This window comes from Bacillus rossius, chromosome 12, assembly GCF_032445375.1.
Source record: "Bacillus rossius redtenbacheri isolate Brsri chromosome 12, Brsri_v3, whole genome shotgun sequence".
Taxonomy (NCBI): Eukaryota; Metazoa; Arthropoda; class Insecta; order Phasmatodea; family Bacillidae; genus Bacillus; species Bacillus rossius.
This window is the reverse complement of record NC_086339.1, coordinates 7,883,647-7,896,449: the sequence shown is the minus strand read 5'-3', so window position 1 is coordinate 7,896,449 and position 12,803 is coordinate 7,883,647. Positions and strand designations below refer to the sequence as shown.

General features: G+C 47.8%; 1 protein-coding gene and 1 long non-coding RNA gene across 2 annotated transcripts in view; both read right to left on the bottom strand.

Moving 5' to 3' along the window:
* Nucleotides 1-4,862: 4,862 nt before the first annotated feature.
* On the bottom strand, nt 4,863-6,319 carry LOC134537461 (uncharacterized). The gene is made up of 2 exons (XR_010075992.1): nt 6,222-6,319; nt 4,863-5,218 (listed from the first exon to the last, which is right to left on the bottom strand). It is a non-coding gene; the product is annotated as an uncharacterized LOC134537461 (long non-coding RNA).
* A 229-nt stretch (nt 6,320-6,548) lies between these two features.
* LOC134537243 (zwei Ig domain protein zig-8-like) overlaps nt 6,549-12,803 on the bottom strand; it is a 474,593-nt gene continuing 468,338 nt past the window's right edge. Inside the window, exons 8-9 of the mRNA XM_063377511.1 lie at nt 6,992-7,074; nt 6,549-6,568 (exon numbers count right to left, since the gene is read on the bottom strand). Of these exons, the coding sequence (XP_063233581.1) occupies nt 6,549-6,568; nt 6,992-7,074 (103 nt within the window). The remainder of the gene's footprint in view (nt 6,569-6,991; nt 7,075-12,803) is intronic.

The window sequence follows — 12,803 nt, the reverse complement described above, 5'->3', positions numbered from 1 at the left end:
AATGAAATGTATTTTTACTCAGGATAATGTTGTGTCGACTGTCACAACATTGTGTCCGTCCTTATCTAGGTTAGTGACAAATGGAAGAGCATTTACATAACTACTATCTCTTGTGAGAAAAAAAAAATCATTACATGTATGATTATTGTTTCCTTTTATTTACTTAAAAATTCGATGAATGATTTGGAAAGTTGGAATGAATTCAGTTTTCTTATTACCATCATTTTATTACATTATTTGGCAAATAATTAGGGCCAATATATATTTGATTACTTTTTAAATCAACATTGCCTTTGAAAATGTTAATTTTATTTTTCAATGTGTACAGATATTTTTTTAAAAAAATGAGAACACTTTTTTTTGTATTGTACTTATACTGTATTTCTGTAGTTTGATTTTATGAGCTGTAAAATTGTAACAATTCTAACCTGAAGGAAAAACAATTTTGATACTTTGTACTATTGTAATACTTTTAACCAAACCATTGGACTTTTTATTGTAAAAGTGTACTTACCAATATTCTAACATTCCAGCTTAACTCACATGTCAAATGTAAAAAAAAAAGACATGTCTGTTATTCCACATAATTTCATAGGACTTTGAAACTATATTGTATATTTAAACAAGTGTTCTGTATTTGTGAGGTTTGTCTGTTCATCATTGAGAGCTTATTTGTAATTAAAAGGAAACTACATGTTACAGAATATTGTATAGTAATATTCATTAAATGAGTGCCAGTCATTCCAAGAATTATGTAAAGCATGACTAATTGTGTTGCATAAATAATTTTTAAACTCTGAAGGAAAAATAAGTGTTCGTGCACATACCTGAGGTAAATTTTAATTTTTAAAGGCCAAGTTTTGGACAAATTGCACCCATAGTTTTTGATAAATTTTGGTCTTTTATATTTGTTACTACTAAACCAAGGTGAAGGATATTTCTGATTAATTCATGTACATAATAGTTTAGGTTTTAAGGTGGTTCTATCGGTCTATGAATATTAGATAAATTTTACAGGTAGGTGACAAATCTGAGAACCTGTGAAAACTAAATTACAGAGATTTAATTAAATTTTAGTAGTGATGACATGATGGAAATACAATTTTGAAGTAGCATCTTTGAACAAACACTATTACTCTTATCAGAAGTACACCCCAGGAATATTTATCTTCCTTGCAGTATTATTATTTTGAATTGTAGGCTTGATAATGTATTGCAACTCAAGAATTCACTAATAGTATGGTACAATTAAACCCAAAAAATGGCAAACCCAAACATCCAAAAAAAAAGTTTCCCTCCAACGCTAAATTGTTTTATACACTCCCTGTAGTATGTTATAAAAAATTAAACTAATTTTAGCATCGGGTTAGGGAGGGAGGGGAGTGGGAAGCGGGTGAAATGGTAGTTTTTCGTACATATCTCAAAACCTATTCGGTTTAGTGCAAAACGTATACATTAAATTACAAACAAAAACTATTCCATACATAATCACGTTAAAGTGAATGGTTCCGGAGATATGGAAGGAGTAAGTGCCCATTTTTAAAAATATTTCCGTTTTGTTGGAAAAACATATCACTATGTAAACTGAAGTAACTCAAAAGTTTCCATCGTAAGGACTGGTTCAGTACATGCCGGTACAAGGTCACTACACCGGTTGTAGGAGGAAGAGCCGGTCAACCCCCTGGCATCTCCCTTCTTATCACCTTCCCTCCCCCACCCTTCCCCCACAAATGATGAACGGAAAAGCTTACTCTAGGGTCGTTCGTGCGCTCTTCCAAGTCGAAGAGGCACTCATTACTGTATTTTTGAAGACAAATGAAGCTTGCATTAGTGTTGGTAAAGACGAGCTGAATATTATCTATTCATTGTTTAAGTGTGGTAATGCAACTGCTGAAAATATTAAGCAGTCAGCTGCAGTGAACTGGAAAGTTTGGAAAAGCAACTTAAACACTTAAAAGAATCAGGACGAACACAAAAACTGTGGATTCAGTTCATAGGAATGGTTGAGCTAGTTCGAATATTTATTAGAGCAGAGAGAGGCTGAGACTTCCTCCTCCACCTTTACTGTTTCCACCAAATGCTCCCTACTTTCCATGCAACTGGTCACATCAACTATGCTAAATCTGCGCACCTTTACCTACAAAACTCACTGGAACTTCACACCTTAATGAACTCTGGAGAACATGATTCGTTCATTAACCGTATGTAGTTATTTTACCATCCGATGCACTGAGAAGTTTTGGTGAGGAGTGACATAACCATTGAACAGGTTTTGATGCGATCCTTGAGTAGCATTGGTGGCTTGACTGGAGGCAGAGCAATCACAGTAACAACTATTGCAACTTGGATTAACTCCATGCCAGCCTGTTTCGTGGATAGTCGAAGCGATGGAAGAATTTGCGGGAGTGCGCAGTCTCTCTTCAGAGCAGCACGTAGAGCTACAAGAGGCAAGGTAGAAAATAAATTCTAAAGACTTGCAAACTTCCATTTCTTGACTTGAGGAGCTCAACCTATTTTCAAAACCCCCTGAACTCTCTTCTTTATCAACAGGTGTTGTAGCAGATCAAAACGTCAACTGTGATAAAGCATTTGAAATTGGAGTACTAGCCTTGAAAGAGATTGAGGGAAAAACATTCAGTGAGATACACTTGAAGAGAAAGTTAGCTGTGAAGTCTCTAGCCTCTATCACTAAGTCAGTAACAATTAACGACGACACTATGTGTGAACCCTAACACTCTTTTACATCAGATGGTGTGCAGAGTAATGAGTGATGAGAAGCTGGCAGGAATAATCCAATTTGAATTATGTGCATATGCTCCATCCCTCTTTGACAAATCTGGTCTAATGAGAAAGGGAAGCAAATCTTCAATGGCGTCAGTTTTGGTGCCAGAAGGAAATGAATCATCGATAACCTCAGATTCAGAGGAAGTTCCCTACATCATTGGTGAGACCACCTCCATTGCGTGGTCTGGCGACGCCCAGCAACCTACAGGCAGATTTGTGAGCAATTCACCAGTTATATTACTCATTATGGACAAGGTACTGTTGTTTTTGATGGATATGAGAAAGGAAACAAAATATGAAGAACACTTGCGCAGATCACGGACAACCACTCATGTTGAAGTGAAAGTAAAAAACTAAATTCACTTAAATCTTGGTCAAAGTGAATTTCTATCTAATGCTAAGAACAAAATGGGACTAATTTCTTTCCTCACAGTGCACTTGCAAAGAGCTGGTTGTACAGTACATCAAGCACCAGGTGATGCTGACTTAATGATAATTCTTACAGCGATTGATGAAGCAGAGAGAGAACTTGGAGTTTCCGTAGTTGGCGACGAGACAGACTTATTAGTCTTGTTGACTGTCCACGCCCCCCCCCCCCCCCCCCTTTTTTTAACAAACTGAAAATTGTGGTACAGAAGAAAGGCAATCAACAGAAAAAAGTGTACTTCCTTTCTAATATCCAGCAAGGCATTGGTGAGATGAAAGATGTTCTCTTCACAGTATACGCTTTCACAAGATGCGACAATGTCTCAGCTGTCTACAAGGAGGAGAAAATTGCAGCATTTAGGAAAGTTCAGGCCAACAAGGCTCTTCGCACGAAGCTTCTCATCTTCAACGACCCCGAAGCTGAGACGATTGCAGTGAATGATGCTGGGAAGATTTTTCTTCTTGTCATATTTGGAGCAAAGGACACTGAAGATCTAGATTCTCTTCTCTACCAGTGTTACTTGCAGGCAATTTCAAAACAGCCTGTACATTTGTTGTTCAAGTTGGCTGCACTTCCATTTCAACAGCTTCCAAGCAGCATTCATTCAGTGTTTACCACCAGGTGCAGCAGTGGCTCAATGAGAAGAAGAATCCGCTTGAGTGGGGGTGGAAGAAGAGCGGGGAACACCTGAGATCTCATGCAACAGCAAGTCCCGCTGCTCCACAAGAACTACTTTCCCTCATCGCGTGCACATGAAAAGACGAACGCGTACGTAACTGTGAGTGCAGGAAGAGTAGTTGGAGTTGTTCGATCATATGCGGCAACTGCTCAGGCCTGAGATGTGTTAACAGAGACATGCTCATCATTGACGAGGATGTAGAAGAGGAGGGTGAAGTGTTTAGAGAGGACTGAATCCTGATTCATGTTTTACATTAATTTAAGATTACATTTAAAATGACTACTTTAGTTTTTCGGTATGATTTTTTGTACATTAAGATTTTTTTTGCTAAGTAGGGATGCAATATATATCCACATTACTTGAATACATATAATTCATTCTGATATTGTTGATTTATTTCAATTTACATAGTGATAATTTCATGTTTTTCCAACAAATACGAAAAATTTAAAAAAAAAAAAAAAAATGGGCACTTACTCCTCCATATATCCGGAACCGTTCACTTTAGCGTATGTATATAACTATTTTTGTTTGTTTTTTGCTGTAGATTATTTTTGTACAGAATACATTTTGCGGTAAACCGAAAAGGTTTCGAGATATTTGTGAAAAACTACTAAATTTGGCGTTGGAGAGAAATTTTTTTTTTTGGATGTTGAGGTTAAGATCTAATTGCACCGTACTATAAACAAACACTTTTGGTTTTGTTAGTTGCATGTTGTGTTCTCTTGTTTTTTGGACAGTTAAGACATTAGTTCTAATACTGGACTCGTAAAATTATTTTTTGTATGTTTATATTTGTAACCTATTGCAGCTCAAAGTGAGTTTAGTGCATCAAAAGCCAAATGGAAGATGAGCTGAGAGGTAACTAAACAAGGAACTCGAGAATGGAGTGAAAACGATGTAGAATAGCAGGGGGAAAAAAAAAAGGAAATTTTGACAGGAGGCGTTGGACAGGTCACAGTAAAGAAACAGCACTTTTGAAATACTTTATTTATGTAACATTTGATTCATGATAATATAATGCCTTGATTTTCATACCTAAAAATCATCCGCGACTCGGGGTCTGAAACTGGAAGTTGAAAGTATCGTTAAAAATGAGTCAACTGGCCCTCGACATGGTCCAATGCCTGCCTCGCGTGGGGGGAGCGACGGGCGCGCTGCGGGCGGGGGCCGGCGCAGCGAGGTCTCCTAGGCACTTGGTGTGGCGCGGGAAGGGGGGGGTCGCCGCGCTCAGCTGACGGCCGCCAGCAGCGGCCAGAGCACACACGCGAGGTGGGCGCGCAGCAGCGAGGCCAGGCTCACGTGGTGCAGCTCGGCCAGGCTCTCCCCTGCAACGCGACGTCGCGCCCTCACTCCCCACCCGTTTCTTCTGGTGCGGGAAACAAAAATATATTATATATGTGAAGGGGTGGGTTTTCTCAGAGCAATCCTTATTTTCTCCACACCATTAATTTCATCTATACTTCATTACCTCCAGCAACCCTCTTCAGAGGCAAAGGATGTTTTCATAATAGGGGAACCAACATTTTAAGTACTAGGAAGTATCATTGGTAAATGGCTCTTTGTGTTTGAAGATACATAACCTTATTTTTTTTTTTAAATTTTATATTTCTTTATTACAATTATATATGTCAGCAGTATGCAATACCACAATAATAAAAACTATAATAACCACTATCCCAACATTAAAATATGACCTCATCAGTGCACATTAAATAAGGCTCTCAGAAAATTAATTTTTCTTACTAATACTTTATACATTTGTTGAGCTGTCAAATCGTTTAGTAATATGTCTTCTGAAATTCCTCATATTCAATTTAGCATTAGTAAACATATGCGTAACATAAAGAGCTGGTCTTGCTGCCATAAAATTTTGAGAGGAACTTTTCAAACCCAGCTACAGCGGAATGACCATGTCTCCAGACTGTCTACCTCATGTTATCTACCTGACTCCTGTCCTTACTGACATGCCTTCCTTTACTGCCAAAACTGCACGTGTCACTCGGTCATGGTCAATCGGTGCATGAGTGGGTTCACTCCTGTATGTCCGACCCATTGTTATAGGTTCAGTTTCTAACCTAGAATAACGCTACAAAAAGAAATAAAAAATGTATAATTAAGCAATTACCTGTATTAAAAATTTGTTACTACTGCCTACAAACTTATTTAACCTTGCAAAACTAAAGACATTCCATTCCAACTCCGAAATGTTATAACACTGTCCCCATTCAACCCTCTGTATATACAACAAATGCAAGTTTTTCTAAACATTGCTATGAAAATTATCAATGTGACACAAATTTAAGGCTTTAAATATTTAAATATACTTACCAAACATCAATAAAAACTATAATGTATTCATCAAAAAGATGTTCTAAACCACCTACTCAAATTAAAAACAGTTTGCAAGCTATACAAATTGTTACTATAAACAAGAACCAATTCTCATGTTGCCAACCTAAACATATATAATTACTTAACAGTTTTGTCTAAGTAGTTGGAAAGACTTAAAATTAACATTAATTAAAAAAAAGTATTATGATATCTTTAAATTAAAAAGTACAGATGTACATTAAATGTTTTAAACATTTTTTGTCCATATTGGCCCCTTGGAACCTATTCACACCATTTTACGGTACTCAAAAAATTATATAACGGTCATACTAGACTACAAAATCCTGGATATGAGCTTAAAATTTTCACTTCAAAAATTGGACATACTTTATTCCACGTAATTTATGTTAGACACTAAGACACAAATAATTTTATGGTTGAGTTTGTGGCAGATAATTTATAGATTAAATATCTCGCTGACCATATGATTGAAAAAGTTTGTTGTTTACACACCTCGGGGATAATAAACATGTGTGGTGGAAGCTGGAGTAGCAACGTACAAACAAACAACAACCGAGATGAATCAGCACGAGGCACGCAAAAGTTGCCGACGGCATTTGAACAAATTTATTCATGGCTTTCGCGCGTATTACCTGGTAGTCGGGCTGAACTTCCCGCACAGCTGTACAGCGCTCTCGTGCTGAGGGGACGAGTAATACGACACAAACACACACACGACCGTTGTCGCGTGCGTGGGAGCTGCTCACCTGTCAGGACGTGGACAGACACTGTGGCGAAGTCTGTCGCCGAGATGGAACACGAGTAGTTGCCGGAATCGGACTTGTTGACCCTGTCGACAAGCAAGCATGCACGTAACCCAATCTGCGCATGTTCGTGGCAAAGGGAGAGAAGACGGGACGGAACGGAACGTATATTTTATTAGTCATTGAACTACAGATTATTTCAATAAATTACTGAAATAAGGAGGGCCATCGCGATTGAGAATGGTTATTTTTTTTAGGGGGGGGGGGGGGGGTTACAATCCTGGGGCGCAGAAACCAGGTTGAGTTTTGAGAGTTTCTGTTCTTGAATGTGTACCATCTTAGCTCTCGATATACGGCGTTCGGTAGGAGTAATTTCGTGAATGGTACGGAGATGTGTAACCACATTGCTAACGAATGGTGCGAACCAAAGTTCACAAAGCCAAAGGGTAAGCTTTATGGTATTAACGGTTAAAATTTTTTTTTAACAAGGTGGGCAGTATTTTGATAAAATTTCTTATCGAAAGTAAACCCAAGCCAGTATTTAGTATATTTTGAAGTTTTTTTTTTCGCTTTTATCGGAGTCGTTTCATTATATACTTCAAAATTTAGGTCTGCAAATCAAATGATTCAATAGTCGACGTACCTGCTTTGGCAGCGAATTCTAGCAGCGGGTGAGGAAACTATGAGTGATTCGCGGCTTCAGGTCCCCGTTTTCCCGTTGAAATAAATGTCCTGTTATGCCCGTACTGCCCTCGTCGGAGAGGTGTGGGTCCAGGCCAACGTGGCCGGGACCGGGAAAGGCGGGACCTGGAGGGAGAGTGAAGTGATTGCGAGGAATGTTGGTAGGTTGTCGCAAGCAGAACACGGCATTAACGAATTTCACGAGCCGTCTTTTATTAACGCTTATAAAGTCCTGCCGCAGCCTGGCGGAACCGTCGCGGAACAAGTGCCCTACCACGGCGACACGGACTCCCTGATGACGGGGCGGTTCTCAAATACGTTTCGGCGCGAATCGTAAAGTTTATTAATGCTAGGCTGACCCAGTGAGAAAGGGCCCGAAGACGGAACGCTGTACATACGCGGCCCGTTACGTAATGTTCCGTGGACGGCGAAAAGTTCAGAGACTCGTAGCACCACGTTCGCGTTGTAGAAACTGCCCGCTAGACACGTCTCCCGATGACTCGTAAGTTAACAATGCTAAGCTGATTCGCGGTGGCAGCTCAGCTGCCGTGACCGACTGCGGACTGAGCGAACGTTCAATCCCGAGCGCAACGTGCGCGGCTCGCGGAGCAACGAACACGTCTGTCTCCGCTCGAGACCAGGACGCGACTGCCTCTCCCCGCTCGCCCGCGGGCCGGCGCCCGCGGGTGGCGGGGAGGGAGGGGAAAATCGGCCGGCGTGGGAGAGAGCTCCGTCCCGCGGCGCGCCAGGCTGCAATTACATACTACGGCGAAACACTTCAGAAAAAGTTATTGAATTATTTACAAAGACATACACGAGACATTAATTACACAGCGAACTTGCACAATGAATAATAAATAAAATAAGTTAATTACACACATTCAAATCCCTTAATCGTTTACAAATATATACACACTGAAATAAAAGATAAAGTCACATAGAAAAAACACTCGTTGGCATGCTAGGGCGCACGCGGGTGCGTCCCTGGCCGTCGCACACACTGGGGTTCACTGGGGGGGAAAATAGGCCCCCTCAGGCCCGCGTCGGTGGCCAGGTACGGCCTCTGTATCTGGGAGGGTACGACGACTGTCGTCATATGCCCCCCCTCTCCCGAGGCCGTCCTGGCCCCCGACGCCGACCTAGACCGGCAGCTGCGTCCGCGTCCGGCCACTTGTCTGGTCGTCGGAGCTCGTCACGTCATTCCGTCCGGGTCGGGCAAACTGGGGCAGGAGCTGCATCACGCTGCAGCGTAACCCCCCGTCGGTCGTTTGTCTTACGTCGCGGGGTTTGCGCTGACTCCCCCACTCGTAGTCCCGGAGGTAGTGGGGGGCCGTCTTCTCACGCGTGGACCGGCGCAACGCCGGTCCCCTCCCCGCGTGAGCGGTCATCCTCGGCTCCCCGGAAGGCAAGTCCAGGACCACCTGCTGGGCCCTGTCGACATCGCCCTCCCCACTGAGGAGCCGGACCGTTACCCCGTCTGTCACGTCCTTGCTCACGTCCGTCCCCGTCACCCGCCGTTCCCAGGAGTGGACGTACCTCCGTCCACGTCTCTGGGTAGGCTCCGGCAACGTCACCACTGGTTCACTCAGGTCGACCAGGTCGCCCTGAGCAGTGTTGTCATGTGTTACGTCCTCGATGAGCGGTCCATCAGTGTCGTTGGCGTAGGCGCTGACGTCATCAGGCGGGAGCACCCGGTCCACAAAGCGCTCCAGCTCTGCCATGCTTGCGCCACGCGGACCCCTTCCGCCCCTTCTGACGGGCGTCCGTTCCCCGCCCCCTCTTGCCAGTTGCCAACCACCGTTCCCCTTTTGCTGTCCCCCCGTAGGAGGCTGAGTCGGTGTCGTCGTGGGGGCCCGTCCATGTGTCGTGCCCCAGGTGTCGTCGTCCCTGTCAACGTTCCTGCCAACCCCCCGCAGTGACTTGGGGTGGGCGTGTCCTCGTCGACGTCCCTGATCCGGCTCCGGTGGCGTCACCACGGGGTCACCGAGGTCGACCAGGACTCCTACTGCGACGTTGTCATCGGTCCTGTCCCGTGTGTCACCGTCCCCGTCAGCGTTCTCGCCTGCCACTCGCCGTGACCCGGGGTAGGCGTGTCCCCGTCGACGTCCCTGATCCGGTTCCGGTGGCGTCACCACGGGGTCATCGAGGTCGACCAGGACTCCTACTGCGACGTTGTCATCGGTCCCGTCCCGTGTGTCACCGTCCCCGTCAGCGTTCTCGCCTGCCACTCGCCATGACCCGGGGTAGGCGTGTCCCCGTCGACGTCCCTGATCCGGTTCCGGTGGCGTCACCACGGGGTCATCGAGGTCGACCAGGACTCCTACTGCGACGTTGTCATCGGTCCCGTCCCGTGTGTCGTCGTCCCTGTCAACGTCCCTGCCAACCCCCCGCAGTGACCTGGGGTGGGCGTGTCCCCGTCGACGTCCCAGGTCCGGCTCCGGCGGTACCACCACAGGGGCGCCGAGGTCGGCCAGTACACCTTCGGTGACGTCATCCTCGGCCTCGTCACCGTCCACTGGTCCGCTGTCGTCGTGGTCGTACTCGTCGTGCGGGTCGCCTATCAGTCGAATGTCGTCCCTGTGCACCTTAGTTGTCCGTCCGTCGGCGCGACGCACGAGGTACGAGGTGGTGCCCAGTCTGTCTACGATCTCCTGTGGCCCCGCCCACTTAGGAGCCAGACTGGCGCAAAAGCCCCGCTCGCCAGCCGACAGGTGATGACACTTAACAAACACCTGCTGGCCAGGCTCTAGTCGTGCTGGGGGCTGGTGCGTCTGCGGCGTACGTCTAGTCAGGTAGTCAGCTTGGCGACGTCGGGCGTCTTCGCGCAGATCGTCCGTGGTCATGTTGTGCAAGTCGGGGGTTGCGCGCGCTTCCCCGGGCAGGGCGAGGTTCCGGCCCTGCACCAGTTCAGCGGGGGAATGGCCCGTGACCGCGTTCGTCCGACGGCGCAGGCAAAACAGCAGCGTCGGCAGGTGCAGGTCCCACTTGGTGTGGTCCTCGTCCAACCGGATGCGCAGCTGAGTTTTAATGTCCTGATTCCGCCTTTCGGTCGGATTCGCGCGCGGATGGTAGGTGGGCGTCGTGTGATGCTCCACCCCCCAACCCGCGCAGGACACTCGCCAGCTTCTCCCCGTGAACTGCACCCCGTTGTCCGTCAGCAGGACCGCGGGGTACCCGTATCGCGGGAAGAACTCGCGCTCGAGCAGGGCAATCACGGTGCCGGCCTTCACGTTTGGTACTGCGAACGCCTCCGCCCAGCGGGTGAAGACATCCGTGACCACAACAATGAATCGCCGACCACGGGACGTGCGAGGATACGGCCCCATAATATCCACCGCCACAGTGTGGAAGGGATTCCGGGGCCGTCGTGGGACCTGCTGCTCCCTGCCGTCGGGTCGCCTGGACTTCCGCTCCTGGCAACGCAGGCAGGCCCGCACGTAGCGTCTTACTTCTGCCGCGTCGCCAGGCCAGCGGAACGTCCGTCTGACCTCACGCAGCGTCTGCTCCGCGCCCGGGTGTCCCGCCAGGGGGTGGTCATGCAGGTAGCTCAGGACCCAGCGCCTGGCCTCGGGCGGCACGTGGGTCCGCCACCCGCTCGACCTGTGAGCCCCCCTGGTCTGGAGCACCCCGTTCAGGCTCCGGCAGCCCGGTATGACCCCCTCCCCACACTCTGTCAGTCGGGTCCGGGTGTCGGGGTCCCGGAGTTGCGCCGCGTGGACCCACGCCAGCAGGTCAGTCATAGTCTCGGGTCGCGCGTCAGGTGCAGGAGCAGTGGGGCTTGTCAGCGCGTACAACGCGCACGGTCGCGGCACCGAGTCCTCTACCCCGCGCTCACGCTCAGGGAGGAGCACTCCCTCCCAGCCCTGGTCGTCGTGGAACTCATTCTCAGGGTCCGGATTCCGGGACAACTCGTCGGCCAACTGATTTTCACGTCCAGGAATGTGCTCGACCGTGAACGAGAATTCCTGGATCAGCATGGCCCACCGAGTGAACTTAGACTTCCGGCCCTGAGCGGAGTCCAACCAGCGGAGGCATTGGCTGTCGGTTCTCAGCGTGAATGAGCGGCCCTCGACGTGGTGACGGTACCTCTGTAGGGCCCAGACCACCGCAAGGCACTCTTGCTCATTCACGTGATACTTCCGCTCAGCCTGCCCAAACTTGGCGCTGGCGTACTCGATCACGCGCCTCTCGCCCCGGTCATCCATCTGGTACAACACCGCCCCCATCCCCTCCTGACTCGCATCCGTCTGGATGAAGATGGGGCGGCTGGGCACCAGGCGTGAGAGCGTGTGACAGTTCCTGAACCGGCGCTTCACCTGTCGCAAGGCCTCGTCCGCGGCGGGGGTCCACCGGAACTTAGTCTTCGGCGACAGTAGGTCCGTCATCGGGGCCGTCACCGTGGCGAAGTCGGGGACGAAGGACCGCAGCCAGTTGAGCAGCCCCAGCAGCTTCTGGAGCTGCTTCCTGGTCTTCGGTGCCCCCTTTCCCTCTATTAGCTCCAACTGCTCAGGTCGGGGGCGGCACCCCTCCGCCGTCACTATGTGTCCTAGGAACTCTATTTCCGTGGCCCCAATGTGGCATTTCTTTGGGGCGCACGTCAGTCCGTGTCTGGCCATACGTTCTAGCACCAATGCCAGATGGTGCGCGTGTTCCTCCCACGTCCTGGACCAGATGATAACGTCGTCCAGATAGGCACTGGCGAACTCACCAATGTACCCATCCAGAACACGTACCATCAGGGCCTGGAACGTGGCAGGGGCGTCCATGAGACCAAACGGCATGGCGCAGAACTGGTAACGTCGACCGTCTGGTGCCGTAAATGCCGTCTTAGGGCGGTCCTCCAGACATACCGGCACCTGCCAGTAGCCTGATTTTAAGTCTAGTGTCGTGAAAATAGTGGCGTCCCCCAGTCCTGCCAGTGCGTCTGTGATATTGATCTGCGGGGGCGGGGCGGGAATGGTCAGTTTGTTTATCGCCTTGAAGTTTACGCAAAAGCGTAGACTTCCGTCTTTCTTGGTGGCCAGCACCACCCGTGAGTTATACGGGGAGGTGCTGGGTTCCACTACCCCGTCACGTAACATCTCGTCAATTTGAGTCTGTATGGCCTCCCGTTCCCGGATGCCAAATCCGTATA